The 19,923-nt window shown below is 53.2% G+C and overlaps 1 protein-coding gene across 4 annotated transcripts in view; it reads left to right on the top strand.

The window, feature by feature from the left end:
• Positions 1-19,923, top strand: part of MSI2 (musashi RNA binding protein 2) — a 360,515-nt gene that overhangs the window by 295,355 nt on the left and 45,237 nt on the right. For all 4 annotated transcript variants that reach the window (XM_079797212.1, XM_079797211.1, XM_079797213.1 and 1 more), the window contains exons 8-9: positions 210-292; positions 15,130-15,244. In XM_079797212.1, coding sequence (XP_079653338.1) covers positions 210-292; positions 15,130-15,244 — 198 coding nt within the window. The remainder of the gene's footprint in view (positions 1-209; positions 293-15,129; positions 15,245-19,923) is intronic.

Here is a 19,923-nt window from a genome sequence, read left to right as displayed (position 1 = left end):
AATCGTTAACTTTTCCTCACTGTCACGAGGGTACCAGTTAGAAATCATTTCCTCCACCTCCGGGGGTCCCTCCCAGGGATCTGCACCCCCGGCTCCCAGCCCAGGAGGACACTCCTGGGCACTGTAGGACAGCAAAGAGAAACGCGTGGGCGGCCAGAACTGAACTCACCCTCCCTCTCTTTTTGTTTCTGTTTCTCCTTTTCCTTTAGGGTTTGGCTTTGTCACTTTTGAGAATGAAGACGTTGTGGAGAAAGTCTGTGAGATTCATTTCCATGAAATCAATAATAAAATGGTAAGTTTACAGGGGTCGCGCTGAAAGGCGATGCCTCCCTCCCCCCCATCTACACCCCGTGTCACGCAGACTGCCTCAGCCGGGTCACCGTGCTGCAGGGTGGGCATGGTGGGCAAGGAGCCGGACTCCAGGGGTTCAGCCCTGTGAACAGCAGGAGTACAGGGCCACATAGCTTTGCAGGCCACACGACGGGCTGTCACAGCTATTGTGCTGTTGTAGCGCGAAGGCGTCCATGAACGAGCAGGACACTGACGATGAAATCTCATGTCATTCTCATGTGTCACAAATATTTGCTTTTACCATTTAAAAATGTAAAAACTGTCCTTAACTCAGCTGGTCAAAAGCTGGCAGAGGGCAGATGTGGTTGGCAGGTTGTAGTTCACCAGATCCCTGGCTTAGGGTATGTGTTTGCTGTTTAGCTTGGCAATTAGAGGGGTTGGGGTGGGGGAGTGCAGGATATCCTAGGTCAGTGGTCGGCAAACCGCGGCTTGCGAGCCACATGTGGCTCTTTGGCCTCTTGAGTGTGGCTCTTCCACAAAATACCACGGCCTGGGCGAATCTATTTTGAAGAAGTGGCGTTAGAAGAAGTTTAAGTTTAAAAAATGTGGCTCTCAAAAGAAATTTCAATCGTTGTACTGTTGATATTTGGCTCTGTTGACTAGTGAGTTTGCCGACCACTGTCCTGGGTATGTTGGTTACCACCATTATGTCTCTCTTTGGGCCCTGCTGGGTAATTAACATTTTCTCCCTCCGATCAACTAATTTCATCGTCATGATCAGCTGCTTCTGTCCCTCCCTTTTGCTCTCGGAAGCTCCTTTTCCTGGGGGGCCCCCTCAAGAAGGAGAGGAAGGTTGAATCATTGGAAGTTTGGGGCACCAGGTAGGCCTCCCAGAGAAATGGCCACCAGAGGGCGCCGCACCATGTGCAGAATGTGCACGCGGGCTGCTTTCCTTCTCAAGCTCCTGTCTTCTGATTGAGTAGGTGGGTGAGAAAGCCCTTGGTTGTTGGTTGCAGAGCAATGGGAGCTCAGCAGGTCCTTTGGAGCCAAAACATTCTGGTTGGCCAGCAGGGCCTCCAGCCCGAGAGAAGGAGGGCAAATTTATTTTTTTCTTTCCTTTAGTCAGAACATTCGTTGCTTCGGAAACATGCATTATCAGATACTCATTGTATATGGTCTGATATGTGTTCCCTGACTTTAAATTCAATAATGGAGCTTTTAGTGTGGATAAGATCAAAGCAATCTGCTTAGCATGTGGTGCTACAGGCCTGATTCAATATTTGACTTGCTAATTTTTTCCCAGGGCACTAAAATAATATTGTTGGTATTGTTCCTAGCCATCATATGCATCTGAAATGAAAATACCGTTTCTCTGCATGCTATAGATTAGAGGTGTCAGCTCAGGCGTTAAAATGGTACAGGGGGGGGGTAAGTGTGTGGGGCTAACAGGTGCCCTCCTGGGCTTTCCTGCCCTCGGGAGCCAGGGCCTTCCAGCCGGTCCCTCTCTCTTTCCGTAGGTTCCTACTTGCAATTCTTAAAACTAGAGAGACGGGGGCTTAAAAGGAAACCTGCCTGCGGGCCCCGGCGCATGTTTGCCCCAGCCAGGTGTGGGTGACGGACTCCGCAGGGACTGGCAGGCACGGCCGAGAGCGCTGGCAGGCACATTCCCACCTGCCAGGTCTGACCGCTTCATCAGGAAGGCCCAGGTCAGCTGGCCAGGGGCCACGCCGAGCGCTGCCTCCCAACGCACATGTGTGGCCTTTCACCACTGCTGGCTCTGAGACGGACCCGAGGCACGTGGGAAAGGGCTTTATGCTTCCCACTGTTCCAGGGGGGAAACGCAGCCCAGGGGATACGCCCCAGGGCTGCGCAGGTAGTGAAGGAACGTGGGTCTTGAGCTTATTGGCTCTCGGATGAACCAGACAGACAGTTGTTTGAGCTTCGGGTGGGAGGGTGAACCCCCAGATGATGCAGCGGGTGATCAGAAGGTAGGGTTTCAGCTCCAGCAAGGTAACCTCTAGGCAAGGTAACCCTGGGCGATCAGAAGGTAGAGTTTCAACCCCAGCAGGGTAAAGCCAGAGAGGTTTGTAGCCATTGCCCCCAGTCATTTGACAGGTGTCACTTCTTTCCACCCACGTAGAGGCTGACGATGACAGGTGCAGGTAGCTGTTTATAGCGCTAGGGCAGTGGTCGGCAAACTCATTAGTCAACAGAGCCAAATATCAACAGTACAACGATTGAAATTTCTTTTGAGAGCCACATTTTTTTAAACTTAAACTTCTTCTAACGCCACTTCTTCAAAATAGACTCGCCCAGGCCGTGGTATTTTGTGGAAGAGCCACACTCAAGGGGCCAAAGAGCCACATGTGGCTCGCAAGCCGCAGTTTGCCGACCACGGCGCTAGGGTTTCTGTCCTTTTGAATCTGGGCTGCTACTTGTTATTTAAGATAGTAAGCAGAAGTGGAAGTAGACGAGAGGAAGGCATGGGGTGGAGTGGTTGGGGTCACAGACAGGCTTTGAAGGTGTCCCTGCAGGCGCCCAGCCCCGCCCTCTCGAGCTCTAAGGGAGTTAAGCCGCTGGAGAGGGCGTTGGGAGGGCGCCTCCCTGAACTCTAGTCTAAGGGCCTGTGATGACCCCTCATGGGGTTGCAGGGTCCCTCCTCTGAGGGGCACTGGGAGAGGAGCTGAGTCCTGAATCGCTATGGATTCTGTGATACTGGTTTGTACTTCTGAGGCCTAAGGAAGAGGAAATGAATTTAAACTGTGCGACGGACAGAATTCAAATGAGAGCTGGAAAGACTTGGAGACCTCAGAGACTGCCAAGCAGAAACCCCGGCGGTTAGACTGTCCGGGGCGTGTTCTGCAAACTGGGCTGTGCTGGGAAGCCGTAGAGACCGTGTCCTGGGGCCCCGGGACCCTCTGTGAATTCAGCGGGAGCAGCCTACCCATCCCACCGTGCCCGGAGCCTGGTCTCTGCCGGTCACAGAAACGAAGGGCTCGCTGCTGGTTAGTCACAGGCAGGACCTGCATCCAGGCCTGTGGTTAACCAGAGCTCCCGTGCCCTGGCCCTCGGGGTCCTGTATGAATAATTATGGAAGAAATAAGCTTAGAGGGGGACCATGTGACCATGAGGCCCATCATCATTTTCAGAGCCATTTCCTATCTAATCTGGTTGGCGAGTCTCCTGGGCATTTTAAAAAACGTGGGCCCTTCGCCACCATCCCGGAGAGCCAGCAGCAGGCGTGAGTGCTTGTCAGGAAGCTGGGGGCGCAGAGCTCTGCCTCCCGCCCCATAGAGGCCCTGGCTGAAGGAGGTCACCACCAGGGTGGTGGCAGGGGATGGCCAAGAAGACCCCACATGGCGCCCTCCCACACAGATCCCGTGAATAGCTGACATTTTTGATGCTAAACTACATGCCCTGCTGAGCGCTTGCTTTCTGCACCTCTTCTCATTGGCTTATTACACTCACTCTGGTGTAGGTGCTAATTACCTCCCCATTTTACTGGTGAGCAAGGTGAGGCAGAGAGAGAAGTTCAGCAACTTGCCCAGGGCCACAGCGTCAGTCATTGGCAGCAGCAGATTTCAAGCCCCAAGAGCTAAGCCCAGAGCGCACATCTGTACCCAATAGGCTATCCGCCTCCAGGCTGATGGGACGTTAAACGTCACCTAGCGGGTCTACACCTTCCAAGGCCACTGGCTTCCCAGTCAGCCACGTTGCTGCCCATGGGGCTCCATGATTTCCTAAGAAAAGGCAAAGGAGATGGCTCACTTGGGCCCAAATCCCCTCTGGGGAGAAGGGCTAAGCTTGGGGATAAGCAATCCCTGTCAGCCACGATGGATCTCCAGACAGGTGAGTGAGGGGCCTGGAGGGCAGCTGGCCACCACCCCAGCTCAGGGCCAACCCCCAAGTGATGATGGCCCCTGACTCAGTCTCTTCCTCTGTCTTGGCACAGGTCAGAGTGAAGCACAAACATGGCCCCTTCTCAGTAAACACACACACACACACGTGCACATGCACAGCCACATGGTGACCCTCGGAGAGGAACACCTCGGGCCACTCTGCAAGCCCGGGCGCGGGAGTAGCTAATAAGGCCTCCCGCCGCGGCCCTGATTGAAGCCGCCTCCGAGCAGCAGGGACACTAGCTTGATTAGTGCCAGCGCAGCCTCCCAGCCCTCCTGGCGAGCAGCAGGCCAGCCAGCGAGAGGCAGCCGCAGGGAGGGAGGCGGGGCCCACACAGACCTGCTCCGGGCTTCCCCAGAGGCCTGGCTCAGTCCCTACCTCAAATGGAGTCCAGGAGGCAACATCAGCCTCACTGGTGAGAACTTGGGGTCAGTTCGAAAGGTGCCCGGGCACCTGGGGTGCCTGTTCCCACACCTGACTCAGCTGACGGTATTGGTATTCACCGGGCACTGTGATGGAGCTTTATACTGTATACACGCGTCTCCTTTCGTGCTGAGGTAGCGGTCATTGTCCCGTCTTTTAGGTGGGACTCGAGCTCCGAGCGGTGGAGGGACTTCCACAGCCCACGGTTCTCGGTGGCAGAACTGGGATTTGAACCTGTGTCTTTCTGGCTCCAACCCTGTGCTCCCACTGCACCCTGCTGCCGACGTAGGCAAACCTCAGAACTGAAAAATCGGGATTGGTTTGACTGGTGGAGGCAAGGCTTTGCTTTTACACGGTTTACTATAGGGTGCTTTTAAATGGTCCTGCTCCTTGTTCCTTTAAGGTGATCTGATTTATGACAGTTGCTAAGCAGTTTGCAAGCTGGTTAGAAACACAGTCTCATACTCCCCCCCGCCACCACCTACTGAATTAAAATCTGTGTTTTGACATACTCAGTGATCTGTGCGCACATTAAAGTCTCAGAAGCACGGGATGAGGACCATGGTTAGCGAGAGGTAACATAGGAGTTCGGGTCGCAATGGTCACCCAGTGTCAGGAAGGGGTCCGGGATGAGGGAAGTGAAGCCCTGAGAGCAGGGAGCCAATGGCCCGCCTGTCACCACGTGAAGGCCAGCACCACCCACAGTCCCCAGGAGGACTCACCCTCGCCCTCTGCTGTGGGTCTTGCAGCACCTATTGTGAATGTGTGGGCGCATCACTGGGGTGAAGGGCTGGATCCTCCGAGTGACTATCCTCGTCTCCTGGTTGGGACCTGCTGAGTCACTTAGATAGAGGCTCCCGGGACTTTGGAACACGCCCGGATCCCAGATCCACCGGTGGTTATCCTGTGAGCACCTGTTTCCCTCTGTCAGGGGAAGGACGAGGGCCCCGCCCTTTGCAGGTTATAGAAAGCCCTGGGGGTCCTGGCTTCTCTGTTAGTAGGGTGTACAACCCAGTAGCCTTGCAGGAATTGCACCTCTAGAGCACACCCCCTGGTAACTGAAAGTTTCACCCATTTGGCCTAAAGCTAGGGGCCAGTAAACTTTTTGTAAAGAGCTAGATCAAGCATGTCAAACTCACAGCCCACCGGCTGCATGCCTCTACAGCAGCGGTTCTCAACCTGTGGGTCTCGAGAACAGGTTGAGAACACTAGCAGGATCGCCTAAGACCATTGGAAAACACAGATATTTACATTATGATTCATTAACAGTAGCAAAATTAACAGTTATGAAGTAGCAACGAAAATAGTTTTGTGGTTGGGGATCACCACAACATGAGGAATTGTATTAAAGGGTCGCGGCATTAGAAAAGTTGAGAACCACTGGGCTAGATAGTGAATATTTTAGTCTTTGAGGGCCCCATGTCTGTCTGTCACAACTACTCAACTGTGCCATCACAGTGCAGGACAGTAAGTACCTGGTTTGTGTGGCTACATTAAAGTAAAACCTTATTTACCAAAAAAGCAGCCGCTGGATTTGGCCCATCGGCTGTAGTTTCCAACTCCCGCCAACTAATGTGGCTAAAGCACGTGTGTCTACTTATCTCTGGGGCCACCCAGGGTCACTGCAACCCCGCCCGGTGGGGAAGGGAGGTCACTGCTGATTCAGCTTTTTACTAGTCAGAGGCAGAGTATGGGGCAGGGTGCCCCAGATAGACGCTGGGGTTTAGGTTAGCAGCCTGGGGGAAGTACTGGTACCTTCTGTGTTGGGGGCGAGGCCAGGTGGGGAGTAGAGGAATGCTCGGAGTAGGGTGCTGTCAATCCGAGAGGCCTGCTCAGCAAAAGGTACCGCCCCCTCACTGCCCAGTGCCCAGTGCCCAGTGCAGCTGCTCACTGCTCCAGTGTGTGACCTTGGGCAAGTCATGTAGCTTCTGGGCCCACCTCTGAGACAGTGATGATGGCCCCTGCCTCAGAGAGGGTGGGCTGAGGACTCGGGAAGGGCTCTTACAGGACACAGCGCACTCTATTGAGGTGACGGGTCTTTTACTATTATTGTCGTCACCCCTGTCATTATTCTTAGAATAATTTTATTGGACAAATTGTGCTCACAAGCTAAGGCGTTCCTGGCATGATTACAGGTCAGTAAAATGCAGGTGTGCAGACCAGAGCAGGACTAGGACCCGAGTCTCCAGGGCAGGGCAGGGTGTGAGGTAGGCACACTCCGTGCATTGTGGAGGGCACATCCTACAGAGCGGGGGGGTGGGGGGGGCACCGAGGGGAGGTCCCAGGGAAGCTGACGCAGGCCCTGCAGCTGAATCATCCTACTCCTCCAGCAAAGCCTGGTGGGGTCTCAGGCCTGCTGCCTTCAGCCCAGGGCACCCTGGGGGTTAACCCTGGAGCAGGCCCTTAGGGGTGGGAGGGGCCAGGGGGAGAGACAGCAGGGGAGTCCTGGGTTGGCCTCTGGGACCTGCTGCTGCAGAGCTGGGCCAGGCGGTCCGCAGAGCCCCAGGCAGGGTGGGCATGGGGCGCTGCCACCTGGCAAGGTGCCCGGATGACTGGGCACAGTCCCCTCCCTCAGGCTGCTCCTCCTCAGCTGGAAGCCTGGGAGCTGGGTCGGGAACCAGCCCAAAAGTGGAGGAAGGGGGAGTAATGTGGGTGGAATTAACTAGGCTTCTGTGTTCCCCACCCTATTTGTAGCATCATTCTCACTCGTAAGCTAATTTTAGCCATCCATTCTGCTTCTGTTACCATTTATAAAATGAGAATGTCAAATGCAATATTAAACAAGCAGGATGAAGGCAAAAAAAGGAAATGCCAGAGAGGCACTTAATAAATGAATCTCGCTTTTCGTGGAGAGGGCGGTCCTGTGTCTCCCTCCCCCCCCCACCCCCCACCCCACCCCTCCCCGCCATCACGCACTGGCACACGCATTGTTTGTGTACTGCTGTTAATTGGGGCAGAGGGGTTTCTGTGTTGGGGGGGTGACGGGGAGGGCAGGCTGAGTGGTTGGGGGTAAATGTTTGTTGCTGTTTAGGCAGAAGTAATGTGGCTGGAGGGGAGGTGGCCTCCCAGTCCCCTGAGTTCTGACTCATTTGCCCTTCATCTGTCCTCTGGTGAGGTCACCATGGGGTGTGGGGGATGAGGAGAGCGGAGCATCTTTCTCAGTGTCTAGGTGCCCCTCACCTCTGGGCTTTGCTGCGTGTGCTGCCTCCTGCATCCCCTACACATCACCCCAGGAGGGGCGCAGGGACCCCCGAAAGAGGCAACTCTCCCTCTGCTCCCCTTGCCTGGAGCCTGTTCTGCCTTTGCCTTTGCCGGGCTGCTCTTTGCCTGACTCCCCAGGAGGTGCAGGCTAATGCTCAAGCCACACCTCTTTTCTTCGCTTTCAAATCGAGAAATTAGCGGGGCCCCTTCGGCACAGGGCCCCAGCTAAGCCCACCCTGCCTGGGGGAAGCACCCAGCCTGGTGGCTGTCTGGGCACCTGCTGGAGGCGGAGGTTTCCTTTCACTTTGAAATGTCCTTGCAGGTTCCCAGAAAGGAAAAGAACAGCTGTTGCTGCCACCATCAGCTTTTTCCCCAAATAGTGCAGCCTCTGCAGCTCCCTCTGTGCACCTTGCTGATGAAAGCAGGAAGCTGGGGCCCTACCTGGCGGCAGGCGGGGGAAGTTAAGGAGAAAGTCAGCCACAGTCTGCTGGGCTGGGGTTGCGGCCACTTCCTCTCCTCGCTGCTCCCCAGTCTTTGGGGTTTAAGTCAGCACAGATATGAACTGGCTTTATCACCTTCATTATGTGTATATACTATCCATCATGCATGTATGCGCACACACAGGAGGATGGCGTGACCATGCCTAGCGTATGGGAGTGCTCAGGACACGCTGTGCTCCTTCCTCCCGGGAATAATCCTATTGGCCAGGGATAAGCGACTCTGTAGAGTGGGAACCCTGGAGTGGACGGTAGAACCAAGAAGAGGTGACCTGATGCTCTGAAGGTCACTCAGAGAGAGACCCCAGCGGGTCCATCTCGGGGGTGAGCGCCCGGGGGTGGGGGGAGAGTGGGGTCCTGCCCTCTGGCCTCTCTGGAGCGGGCTGCTGACGTGCTATCGTCCTGCACCTTGGCACTCCTCAGCCTTGTTCTTCAGCTCCGTTCAGCAGCCATCAGCTGCCTGGGTGTGCGGCGAGCAGCTGTGCGGGGTCCACAGGCCCGGGCCTCACTGGTTTGATGCTCTGCTGATGCCGCCTTAGAACTCATAGTTGTTGTTGAACAACCCCCACCCCCACCCCCGCCTTCGTTTTGCAGCAGCCGGGTGTTCTCTGGCACAGCCCAGGCTTTGAGGACAGTAGAGACCTCTCCTCCCCGAGAAGCTGGCCTCCTATTGGGCCTCCCTGCTCTGCTCTTGAGAGCAGGTCCCCCTGAACCTGGATTATGAACCTGCATGAGCCCCAGGGGGTCCTGCCCTCCTGGAGTCTCCGGAAAGGCTTGTGACTGGCAGAGAGGGCAAGAGAGAGCAGTGGGCAGGAGGGAAGGCTGCGGCCACGGGGTGTGGTTCCTGGGGGGCAGCTGACTCTCCTGCCTTACTGGGGAGTCTGGGTAGCTGCTGGGCTCCAGGCAGGACCCCTGAATCCTTTTTTTTTTCCTTTTTTTTTTAGAGAGAGAGGAAGTGGGGTTGGAAAGGGAGAGAGAAAAACATTGATGTAAAAGGGAAACATCAATTGGTTGCCTCCTGTATGTGCCCTGACTAGGGATCGAACCCACAACCTGGGCATGTGCCCCCACCAGAAATTGAACCCACCGCCCTTTGGTGTACAGGACGATGCTACAACCAACTGAGCCACCTGGCCAGGGCAGGACCCCTGAATCTTCACACTAGGGTGTCATCGCCCCTTCCCTGGAAGGCGCTCGGGGCCTCAGGACAGGGGAGATGGTGAGCTGGGGGCTTCAGAGGAGAGTGTTGGCCTGGATCCCCAGAGCCTGGCTGGGGAGATGCCCCTGATCTCAGGGCAAGACCAGGTCAGACCTCTGTCATCCAAGGAGCTGCACAGAAGGACAGTGTCCACCGTGGAAGCCACAGTCATCCCAGAGCACTCGCCCACCCCTGCTCCCCTCCCCTCCCCTCCTCCCAGCCAGCCAGTCCGGGTTGACCTCTGAGCAGCCAGTGGTGGGTTTTACCCTTTGAAATGGGCCCCTCTCTCCCTGTTTCTAACATGACCTGTTTGGGGTGGAAGCGAGGCTGCAAACACTGGCCCCTTCAGGCCACACAGAGTTTCCTTGTCCTGGGCTGAAAGTCAAGGCCACAGCCCAGGGCTTGGGTTTCGCCAGACCAGGAGGGGCCTGGTTTCCCTCCGGCCCTGGGGGCGTGCTGACAGGGGCTGTTTGTGTAGAAACCAGGAAAAAACAAAAGCCTTTTCACCTCCCAGACCCTGGTTTCTCAGGCTGCCAGCCTCTTCCTCTTCCCAAGGGTGCCAGGCCGGGAGCTGCTTCAGTGAGGGCTCCGGGCCAGCTGGGGGGTCGGGGGGGGGGGCGGCGGGGGGCAGCCACTCCGAGTAGCTGCTGAGAAGCTGTCCCCACAGAAGTCCCAGCGCCTTCTCCGAAAGCCAGTGCCAAACATTCCCCCTTAGGGCATGGCAGAGGACCCACTCCTTGGGCACGGGCCATGGCATCAGGCAGATCTGGGCTCAGGCCCAGCCCTGCCACACAGGGACCAGTCGGCAGTGCTAGGCCAGGTGTCTGACATCCTGGGCCTCGCTTCCTGTTCTGTAAGGTGGAGAGACGGTGATAAAGGACATCAGTGTTAAATGTCGGAGGTTGATAACGGCACTGCGGTTACATCAGAAAGTGTCTTTACGTTTGGGAAAGGCACACCCTCATGTGTGCAACTCACTCTCAAATGGTCAGGGGGAAATCCTAGCTACAGTCCGAGAGAGTGTGCAAATGAGAAAGCAGAGTGACACCCCGTTGACAACAGGTGATCTGGGTAAAGGGTACAGGTGTGCTTTGTGCTGTCCTTGCAACTTCCCTATAAGTGAAATTATTTCTAAGTAGCGAGTTAGATTAGAAGCGGCCCTTGCTGAGTTGCTTTGGACCCTGATGGAGTGAGGCCCCCACCCGCTGTGAGCAGCCAGCACGGAGGGTTGGAGCAAGCTCACGTCAGCCTGTGAGTCCTCCTAAAGGCCATTCTTCCGGACCCATAGCCGTGGGACACGGGAAGCCACTCCTCTCCTCCAAGCCCAGTTGCTGAAGCAGAGCAGCATGCTCGGAGATGGGCATTTTAAAGCCAGTCCCATCTACCTTTGGGGAGCTGGTCTTCAGCCCCTGGGGTGGGACTGCTTCTTGGCTTTGTCAGCCGTGAAACTGGAAAATGGGAGACCTCGTCTTCCCAGTATGAGCAGCTGGTTACAGTGTCCTCTGGGCTTCTTACAAGCACAGCTCCAAGTGGCTCCTCCTGCTCAATCTCTGGCCCCGCCAACCTGACTGGTTTCCTGCGGCTGCCTTTGGGCAATAGCAATGCAGCCACCAGGAGGCGCTGTGGAGGTGGGGGCTGAGGTGTTGGTTGAGGAGACTCAAGGACCAAGACTCAGAGATGTTCCTGCCTCAGACTCTACCCCCCTTGACAAGCACCCTGGTGTGTGCGTGGTGGGGATGGGAGCGGGAGTGATTACACACGGGGCCTCAGGGGTGGTGCTGAGACTGCGGAGCTAGAGATCTGATCACCTGGAGAACTGCTCCCATCGCGCTTCTGTTGACCTGGGGGCCAGACAAGCCTCTCTGGGCTGCCCTGGGAGAGGAGCTCCCATGTCCTGCTGGTGCCCCCTGGTGAAGGCAGCCTCAGTGCCCGCTGCCCCAGGAACCCAGCCAGCTGGACACCAAGGGTGAGAGGAATAGCTCCCCCCGTCGGTCTGCTCACTGCTCTTCACTGAGCTCATGTGGCGGTTAGTCTCCACGGACGGCCCTTGAGCTATGCCCCCCAGGATTCACGTCCTTGTGTGCACCCCACACCCAGTCGAGGCTGGTCCCCAGCAGAACAGGATGGAAGTAGCAGTGAGACTCCCGTGGCTGGGCTGGGAGAAGCCTGGCAGCGCCGGCTGTCCTTGGCGTGCTTGTGCTTGGGACGCGGCTGCCATCACTGTGAGAAGACCGAGGGCCGTGGAGAAGCCAGGAGTCGGTGCCCCGCCCCCACCGTGGACAGGCCCTGCAGAACCAGCGGCCTCATGAGTGAGGAAGCCGTCGTGGGCCTCGCTCCGAGTCCAGGCTCTCAGGTTTCAGCCCCAGCCACCATCTGACCACAAACACATGAGAGACAGCAAGCCAGAGCCCCGCTGAGCCCACTCAACTCACAGAACCACGAGAAAGAATGATAAATTGTTGCTCGAAGCCACTAAGTTTGGGGTATTTGTTGCGCAGCTGACGGGGACACAGCGTGTGGCCAGATGACCTAAGGATGTGACTTGGGCTTCGGAGACCAGCTGGGTTTTCCCCGTGTTGGTTCGGACTATAACTCGGGTTGTCCATGCCAAGTCCTCTGGTTTGCCCAGGGCCCGGTGGGAAGGTGGCAGAGTTGGGGGAGGGTTGGGTGTGACCCAAATGTGGTCTAACCCAAGAGGCTCCAGAGGCTGCCGGGCCCAGGAGTTACAAGGTCTGGTTGACGAATGAGGACTTGCCCTAATGCTAGGAGAACGTAACAGGTCGGTGCTTTTCAGAAGAATGAGGGCTCTCCGAAGTGGGGGTGCCTTATCTATCTTTGCGTCCCCCCAGCTCAGCACTTGCGGTGCTTGGAGTTGCTCAGCCCATTGAATTAAACAGATGGTCTCCTTGGCCATAACGAGCATGTGAGTGAGTCCACGCTGTGTGTGGTCCTTCACTGAGGCACCAGGGAAGATGGGACTGACCCTGATGCCCGCCCTGAGGACTGTCTGGTGGGGGAGACGAGGTTTCCTCCCGTGTGATGGGTGAAGGACATAGTTCCATCCTCAGCAAGCCCCTGACCCACTAGAAGGACTTGCGATACAGAGGGTAGTTCTGCCTCTTTCCCCTTTTGTGTGTGTTCTTCATCCAACATCCTCAGAGGATCGGGGCTGGGTGGGCAGACCTCCTGGTCCTGAGACATCTTCCCAGAAGCCTTCAGTACAGGCCAGGCAGGCTCCCTGGTGCGACTGCCACCTCTCCCTGTCACTCAAGTGCCCGGGAGGTGCCGGGGTCCCTGAGAGAGTATGCATGCCACATCCCCTGGCCTCAGGGAGTGCCCGTGGTTGGCACAACAGTGGTTGACAGAACCCACGCAGTTGGCACTGCCCAAAACAACACCAGCGGAGACAGCAGAATTAAACAGAGCTGCCAGCCCTTCTCAGAGAGATGAAGAGTAGGTGGGTTTGTTTAAAATATTCCCATTACAGTCAGTTAACCTTTATGTTCCCTAAATGAAAATTGTATAAACCTGAAATTTTCGTTGATCAGGTTGCCTAGGAACAGGCAGCGGGTTTTCATAAGACAATGCAGTAGATTGTCACCGATAGGGCTATTAGGAAGTGAGCTGGTTAGCGGTATTATTCCAGATCCTGGTGTTATCGTCAGGTAATTATCTGTCTGCCTCCGCAGAGCACACCCTGCTCGGGCAGGCTCTTGCAAATGAGGTTTCTCAGCCTGCTTCTGAGTCCTGGGGGTGGTGGGACCTGGAGTCCAAGAGCAAATTGTCACACTAGGTTTAGGGGAGAAATCTGATACACCCAATTCTGACTTCTTTCTTCCTTTCTTTCTTTCTTTCTTTCTTTCTTTCTTTCTTTCTTTCTTTCTTTCTTCTTTCTTTCATTCATTTCAGAGAGAGGAAGGGAGAGGGAGAGAAGGATAGAAACATCAATGATGAGAGAGAATCATTGATCGGCTGCCTCCTGCACACCCCCCACTGGGGATCGAGCCCCCCACCCAGGCATGTGCCCTGACCTGGAATGGAACCATGACTTCCTGGCTCATAGGTCGATACTCAATCACTGAGCCACACTAGCTGGGCTCTTTCTTTTTTTAACTTTTATTAGCACTTATTTTATGCTGAATTTACTTCCGGGTCATAAGTTTTTGATTCCTCAGTTCCTCTGGGATATCTTTTTCTTCTGTGCAACCTCCTCTTCCATTTTAGGAACAATCTGCTCTTTTCAATAAGGATCATCTCACTGGGGCAGGAAGAGCTCACATATGGGTTAATCCGCCCATGAGCTCTGTAAGTTCTGCACTGCATCTTGGGAGCTTTGTTCACCTGGATGTGCTCAATGACCAGAGAGTCTACATCTAAAGCCTTAAGTTCGGCGTTGCTTTCTGCATTCTTAAGTACATGCAGCAAAAATTCAGCACTCTTTCTGCGCCAGTGACCCTGCGCCCAGCCCCTCTCTTTGGCCTGGGCACGCCTACCAACCCCACCATTGTAACGACGGATGGCACACATTGCTTCTGTCTGGTGACATCCTTCAGATGCTTGGTGGGTTTTCGGATATGCGTACCCTTGATGGTATGGGCAGTTTCAGGATCTCTGCCTCACCCTACGACATCCCATCTTCATCAGCAATGGGACTGATCTCTGGCTAACAGTGCCTGTTCAGTTTATCTGTAAACTAAGAGCAAGTAATGCTGAGTAAGGGCCTAAGGAACCCTAGGAAAATATTGTAGGAACTTCAGCAGCAACAGTTTTACTTATTTCCTGGGGTTTGCATTATATGTTATTTATATAGGTAGACATAGAGATGGGTAGATATAGATATATGTTGTTGAATAAGTAACTTCTGGATGTGTGAGCGAAATAGGATTATGAAATTTTGGAGGCGGAAGGAAACAGACATGATTATCAACCCCTTGAAGATGTGGTGCAAAATGAGAAACCTGTAATCCAGATGGGCAGAATCAGCGTTTAATTTTATTTCTTCCCTCGGGGATGGTTTTATAGCGATGGTGCCATCACTGACTTAGAAATTTTAAAAATCCATCCTTCAGGCCTGCCCCTGCCAGGATACGGTTTACAGCCGGTGACACAAGTCTTCTGAAACTCAGTTTTCTCATCTGTGAAATGGAACTAAGACTAACTGGCCTCTCTGTTTAATGAGAGGTGGAGTCAGATGGCCCCGGTGTGAAGAGTCACTGACTGAAAGGAACCCACGAGGACTTTGTAAACATGTTAAGGTCCATCCAATCATGCAGGGTTGTTACTGTTCTCAGACACCACAAACAGCCCTGAGTGCCTCCTTGCTTCTCATGCCTTCCGCACACTCTGAGCTCCCAACCCACGCGTGTGTATCTTAAGCTTACGTCCGCGCTGCCCTTCCAAACCCAATTTCATCCTTGTAGGTTTTTCTGAAGCAGGATTTGCGCAAATGGTGTGTTTTCTTAAATATTTATTTTGCAGGCCATTTACTCTGCACGGCTATTTTTACAGTGAGTAAGGAGCAAGGCTAAAAATAACCCAGCTCGTAACCAGATCAGCTCTGCATTTGACATTTACGTGGAATTCATTTGCATCTCATTTGTTCGCCTTTCTGTTTAACAGGTAGAATGTAAGAAAGCTCAGCCGAAAGAAGTCATGTTCCCACCTGGGACAAGAGGCCGGGCCCGGGGACTGCCTTACACCATGGACGCGTTCATGCTTGGCATGGGGATGCTGGGTGAGTCTGATGGGACCTGGGGACCCTGCAGGGTCACCATGGGCTGGGGGCTTTGGAAGCCTGCACCCACCTACCAGCTGGGCAAGCTGTTTACCTGTCTGGGCCTCAGTTTCCTTGTCTATAGATGAGAATGACAATCTCCCCTTGCAAGGCAATTGTGACTATTAAATGAGCAGAGATAGAGATGGATGGAGGGAGGGATAGATGGATGGAAGGATGGAGGGAGGAATGGAAGGATGAAGGGAGGGAGAGATGGGTGAATGAAGGAAGAGAAGGAGGGAGGGAGGGAGGGAGGGAGGGAGAGATGGAGAGATGGGTGATTGGAGGGAGGGAAGGATGGAAGGGATGGAGAGATGGAGGGAGGGATGGATGGTTGGAGAGATGGAGGGAAGGATAGATGGAGAGATGGAGGAAGGGAGAGATGGAAGGAGGGAGGGAGGGAAGGGAGGAAAGGATGGAGGGAGGAATGGAAGGATGAAGGGAGGGAGGGAGGGACGGAGGGAAGGAAAGGATGGAGGGAGGAATGGAAGGATGAAGGGAGGGACGGAGCGAAGGAAAGGATGGAGGCAGGAATGGATGGATGGATGATCATCTTGTCCCATGCCTGGCTTATAGGAGGGACTAGATATTTTCTTTCTTTCCACTCCTTCCTTCAAAGGGAGGAAAAGTCACTCCCTCCCTCTGTCCCAGCCCTCTCTCCTAACTGGGAGTTTGTAAGGACCTAAGGACTCCTTGGCTGGCTGAACTTGTGTGGGCTGAGGCTACATCTTCTGAAACTTGAGAGAGGTGGGAAGTGGTGAGGGTGGGCGATAATCCTGCCCATTTAAATGATTAACATTTTTCTCTTGGGATATCAAAATTTGCATTTTAATGGATGTTTTAAATAGCCTGTTTTATTCTTTATGTGGGAAAAAAAATGATGAAAGACAAGTGTGTTTGTCCTGGCAAAAAATGATCTCCCCTGGCTTTTAGAGAAATTGAGTTGCATATTATGCCCCTTCCTTAAAGGTATCTCTGTCCGTCCTGCGTAGATAATTGAAAATCTTGCTGTTTAAATGGCATGAAAGATGGAGAAAGCCGTGGAGTCGCATAATGGTGTGGGTTGCAGCAATAATTAGAAATTTCAAGGCAAGAGAACGGTATTTTAGTGCAAGTTATTGTGTGTCGGGAAAATATTAATTAAATGGGATAAATGGTAGTTATGCTAAAATCCCATTTAGGCACATGATCTGCCTAGTTTTAATGGGTTTTCATTTGGTTTGGCCAAGAGTCCCTCCTCTACATTGTTTGATAAGCTCTTTATGTATTTTCAGATTTGCTGCTGTTCAAATCATTCCTGGTTTAGTTTTACATTTGTAAAAGTTTCCTGGGTCTCGTAAATTCTTGAAAATAATTTTTCTGAGGAAATGACGAGGGCAGGTAAAGTTATTCTGAGGAATTTAAAATGGAGAGAGATGCCATGAGGATATGGAAAACAACTGGGATGTTTATTCTCAAATTAGTATTTTTAGGTTTAATGGTGTCAAAGAAAAATCCCATTGTAAGTCTTTAAAAACTGGGGAAATGATTCTAAAACGTATGTGGAAGAAGAAACACTAAGAATAAATGAGAAAATGTGTTAAAAGGAGACATGAGAAAAGACTAGTTTGATGGAGTATACGAACATAGCACAAAACTGAAGTAATTAAAATAGTGTGGTATAGAGGAATGCATTTGTTAATGGAAAAAGTTAAAGAACCAGAACTAAATATATTTCTACATAAGAGTGTAATTATTATAAGATTTTTAAAGAAATCAGTGAGGGCCCTAGCCTGTTTGGCTCAGTGGATAGAGCGTCAGCCTGCAGACCGAAGGGTCCCAGGTTCGATTCCGGTCGGGGGCACATGCCTGGGTTGCAGGTTCGGTCCAACCTGCAGGAGGCAGCCAATCAATGATTCCCTCTCATCGTTGATGTTTCTGTCTCTCTCTTCCTCTCCTTCTCTGAAATCAATAAAAATATATTTTTTAAAAGAAATTAGTGAGAATTATTTCCTGCTTGACTGCAAGGCACTTGTCTAGCTCTTACTTTAAATAACAATTTTTATTTGATCTTTACTCTGTGTTGCGTACCAAAAGAAACTGAATGGCTTAAGTCTTTTAAAAGCTTAATGAGTTGAGTTCATTTCCACCGGCTGGCTTTTGGAGTCTGTATAAAGGCCTTCGGGCCTGACATGGGAGGCTTTTTCAGGGTCCTGCCCCACCTTTCTGAGTCTAACTCCATGCCCTTCACCCGTGTGAAGAATGGCCTGGGGTTTTTGCAGGAGAAGCAGAGGTGTGGAGCGAAGCCAGTCCACTCGTGTCAGTTGCCAAAAGAGCAAAGGGCTCAGGGTCCACGTCTCCATAGATACCCAAGCTTAATCCCCGAACAGAGGGCACCCATAATGGGAGCCACAGCAGGAGGGCCTTGTTGAATGCCTACTGTGCACCCAGCCCTGGGCTAGCGCTGGGAGACAGACATGTCCCTGACCTCATGGAGTTGCGGTCTAGTGAGAGAGACAGTATTTAACAGCCAGTCACCCAGAAACCTAATCCTATATAATAAAAGCCTAACATGCTAAGTGTCCAACCGTTCGACTGTTCAACCAGTCACTATGACGCGCACTGACCACCAGGGGGTAGACACTCCGACCCGTAGGTTAACTTGCTGCTGAGGTCCAGCCTATTGGGACTGGGGAAGACGGGCCGGATACGCCCTGGAGCCCTTCCGAGGTTCCTTCCCGGCCTGATCGTGCCCCGGTGAGGTCCTTTGGCTTCCGCCCAATCCCTGCAAGCCAGGCCGAGGGACCCCACTGGTGCACTAATCCATGCACCAGGCCTCTAGTCTGTCATAATAGAGAAAGTGACAGGGTGCTTTCAGAGAAAGTAAAGGGGAACAGAACCAGTCTGAGGAATCAGGGAACACCTCCCTGTGGAGGTGACATTTTAGGTGGAACGAGAAGAATGAGTAAACCAAGGGCCATCCAGACCGAAGGACCAGCCTTGGAATGCAGCGTTCCCTGACGTGGGGGGTGGAGGGAGTGGCCGAGTGGCTCTGGGATTGGGTCCCCAGCCAGGAACCAGCTCAGCCCGAGGTCTGGCAGAAGGGGTGGATCAGCCAGGACCTGGGGACAGACTGACAGTGTCACAGTCTGGTTGGCCTGTTGCCTCCCTGGCCAGGCCAGAGTCTCCCCCAAGGCTTCTCCAGTGCCCCTGCCAGAAGTGTCCTCCATTCTGCCCATTGGCACAGCTTGGCATCCTGGGCTGTGGGTGAGGAGGGTGCCTTCTGTGCTGTGACTGAAGCACTTGCTCCTTCCCTCTGAAGTGGTGGCTTTGGGAGAAGTCTAACCCTTCTGTGGGTCCCATCAGTCACCTGGGCCCCCCTCCCTGGTGTGCAAGGCCTGCATGGCAGTCCTGGCACCACCACCATCGCCACCAACAACAATTTGGCTAACAATCTCAGCTCACATAGAACATTTTTTAAAATGTATTGATGAATGGAATAAGATGAGGTTTCAGTGACTTAAACATTTTTGTTGAAAGGGCAGAAAAGGCACTGATAGGGCTTTTTAGAAGTGAGACTATAAACCATTAAAGTTTTTAAATCCATTCATTCAACAAATATTTATTGAGGGCCTGCTAAGTGCCAAGCCCGTTCTGGATGCTGGGACAGCAGTAGAGAATGAAGCCTGATCCCAGGGAGCTGACGTCCGGTGAGAGCAGACACACTGGTCGGCAAATGACCAGGACACTGCGGGACGAACTTTTAACTCTCCCTAAGACTTCTCCGTCGGCGGGGAGGCCTCATCACAGGAAGGCTGATGAGCGTATAGTTCCAGTTACTCTTTCTCAGTCTCTCTTGATGTGGCTGCAGACGTCCTTGGGGGGAACCTACAGCTGTTTGGGTTTTAGCTTTCACAGCCTTTGACAGAATCATAGAATAATCGGCCCAGTGGGAATTCCTTAAAAAGACCGCAGGAGAGAAGAGGAGGGGTCAGGTCTTCCTGCCTCTGAGCCAGACAAAACGCAAATCAACTGAGGCCCTTAGCAAAGGTCTCCGTGCAGCACTCAGTCTGTGTTCCACTTGCAGCAGCAAAGAGGTGCCCACGGTTACCCAGCTCCATGCACTAGACTCTCTGGTTTTCCTCAATGGAAGTGGACTTAATAAAGCAAAAAAATAATAATAATTATTATTGTTGATATATTTGATTCCTCTTGGCCTTCTCCGCCACATCATCCTACTGCCTTGCCCTCTCCTGGCCTAGCCAGGCACACGCTCTAACAGGTTCATTACCAGTGCCGGAAAAAACTCCTCGTTGCTGAAGCCTTGAAAAGCCTCACCCTGCAGGCCCAAGTGGAGAGCCAGTTGCCCGGATGAAGGAAGCCAAAGGCCTTCCCGTCCAAGTCGTGCTGGGAAGCCCCTGTGAAACCCTGACCCAGCGTTCCCCGACGTGAAGCACCTCTGAAATGGAGAAGGACAAGGCGCTGTAACCAGCTGGCATCCACTCACAGCCCAAGTGGGGATGGGCTGGAACTTATGGCCGCATGACTAGACTCCTTGTAATTTCTCCTGGGATTTGTCTTTCCCAAAAATAACCATGAGGTCTCCGCTTGTTCAGCTGTTTCCTGGTAAACAGAGGAAACACGGAATCCAGCCCCTCGTG

Source organism: Cnephaeus nilssonii (genome assembly GCF_951640355.1).
Source record: "Cnephaeus nilssonii genome assembly, chromosome: 19".
NCBI lineage: Eukaryota > Metazoa > Chordata > Mammalia > Chiroptera > Vespertilionidae > Cnephaeus > Cnephaeus nilssonii.
This window is presented reverse-complemented; position numbering and strand designations above follow the sequence as displayed.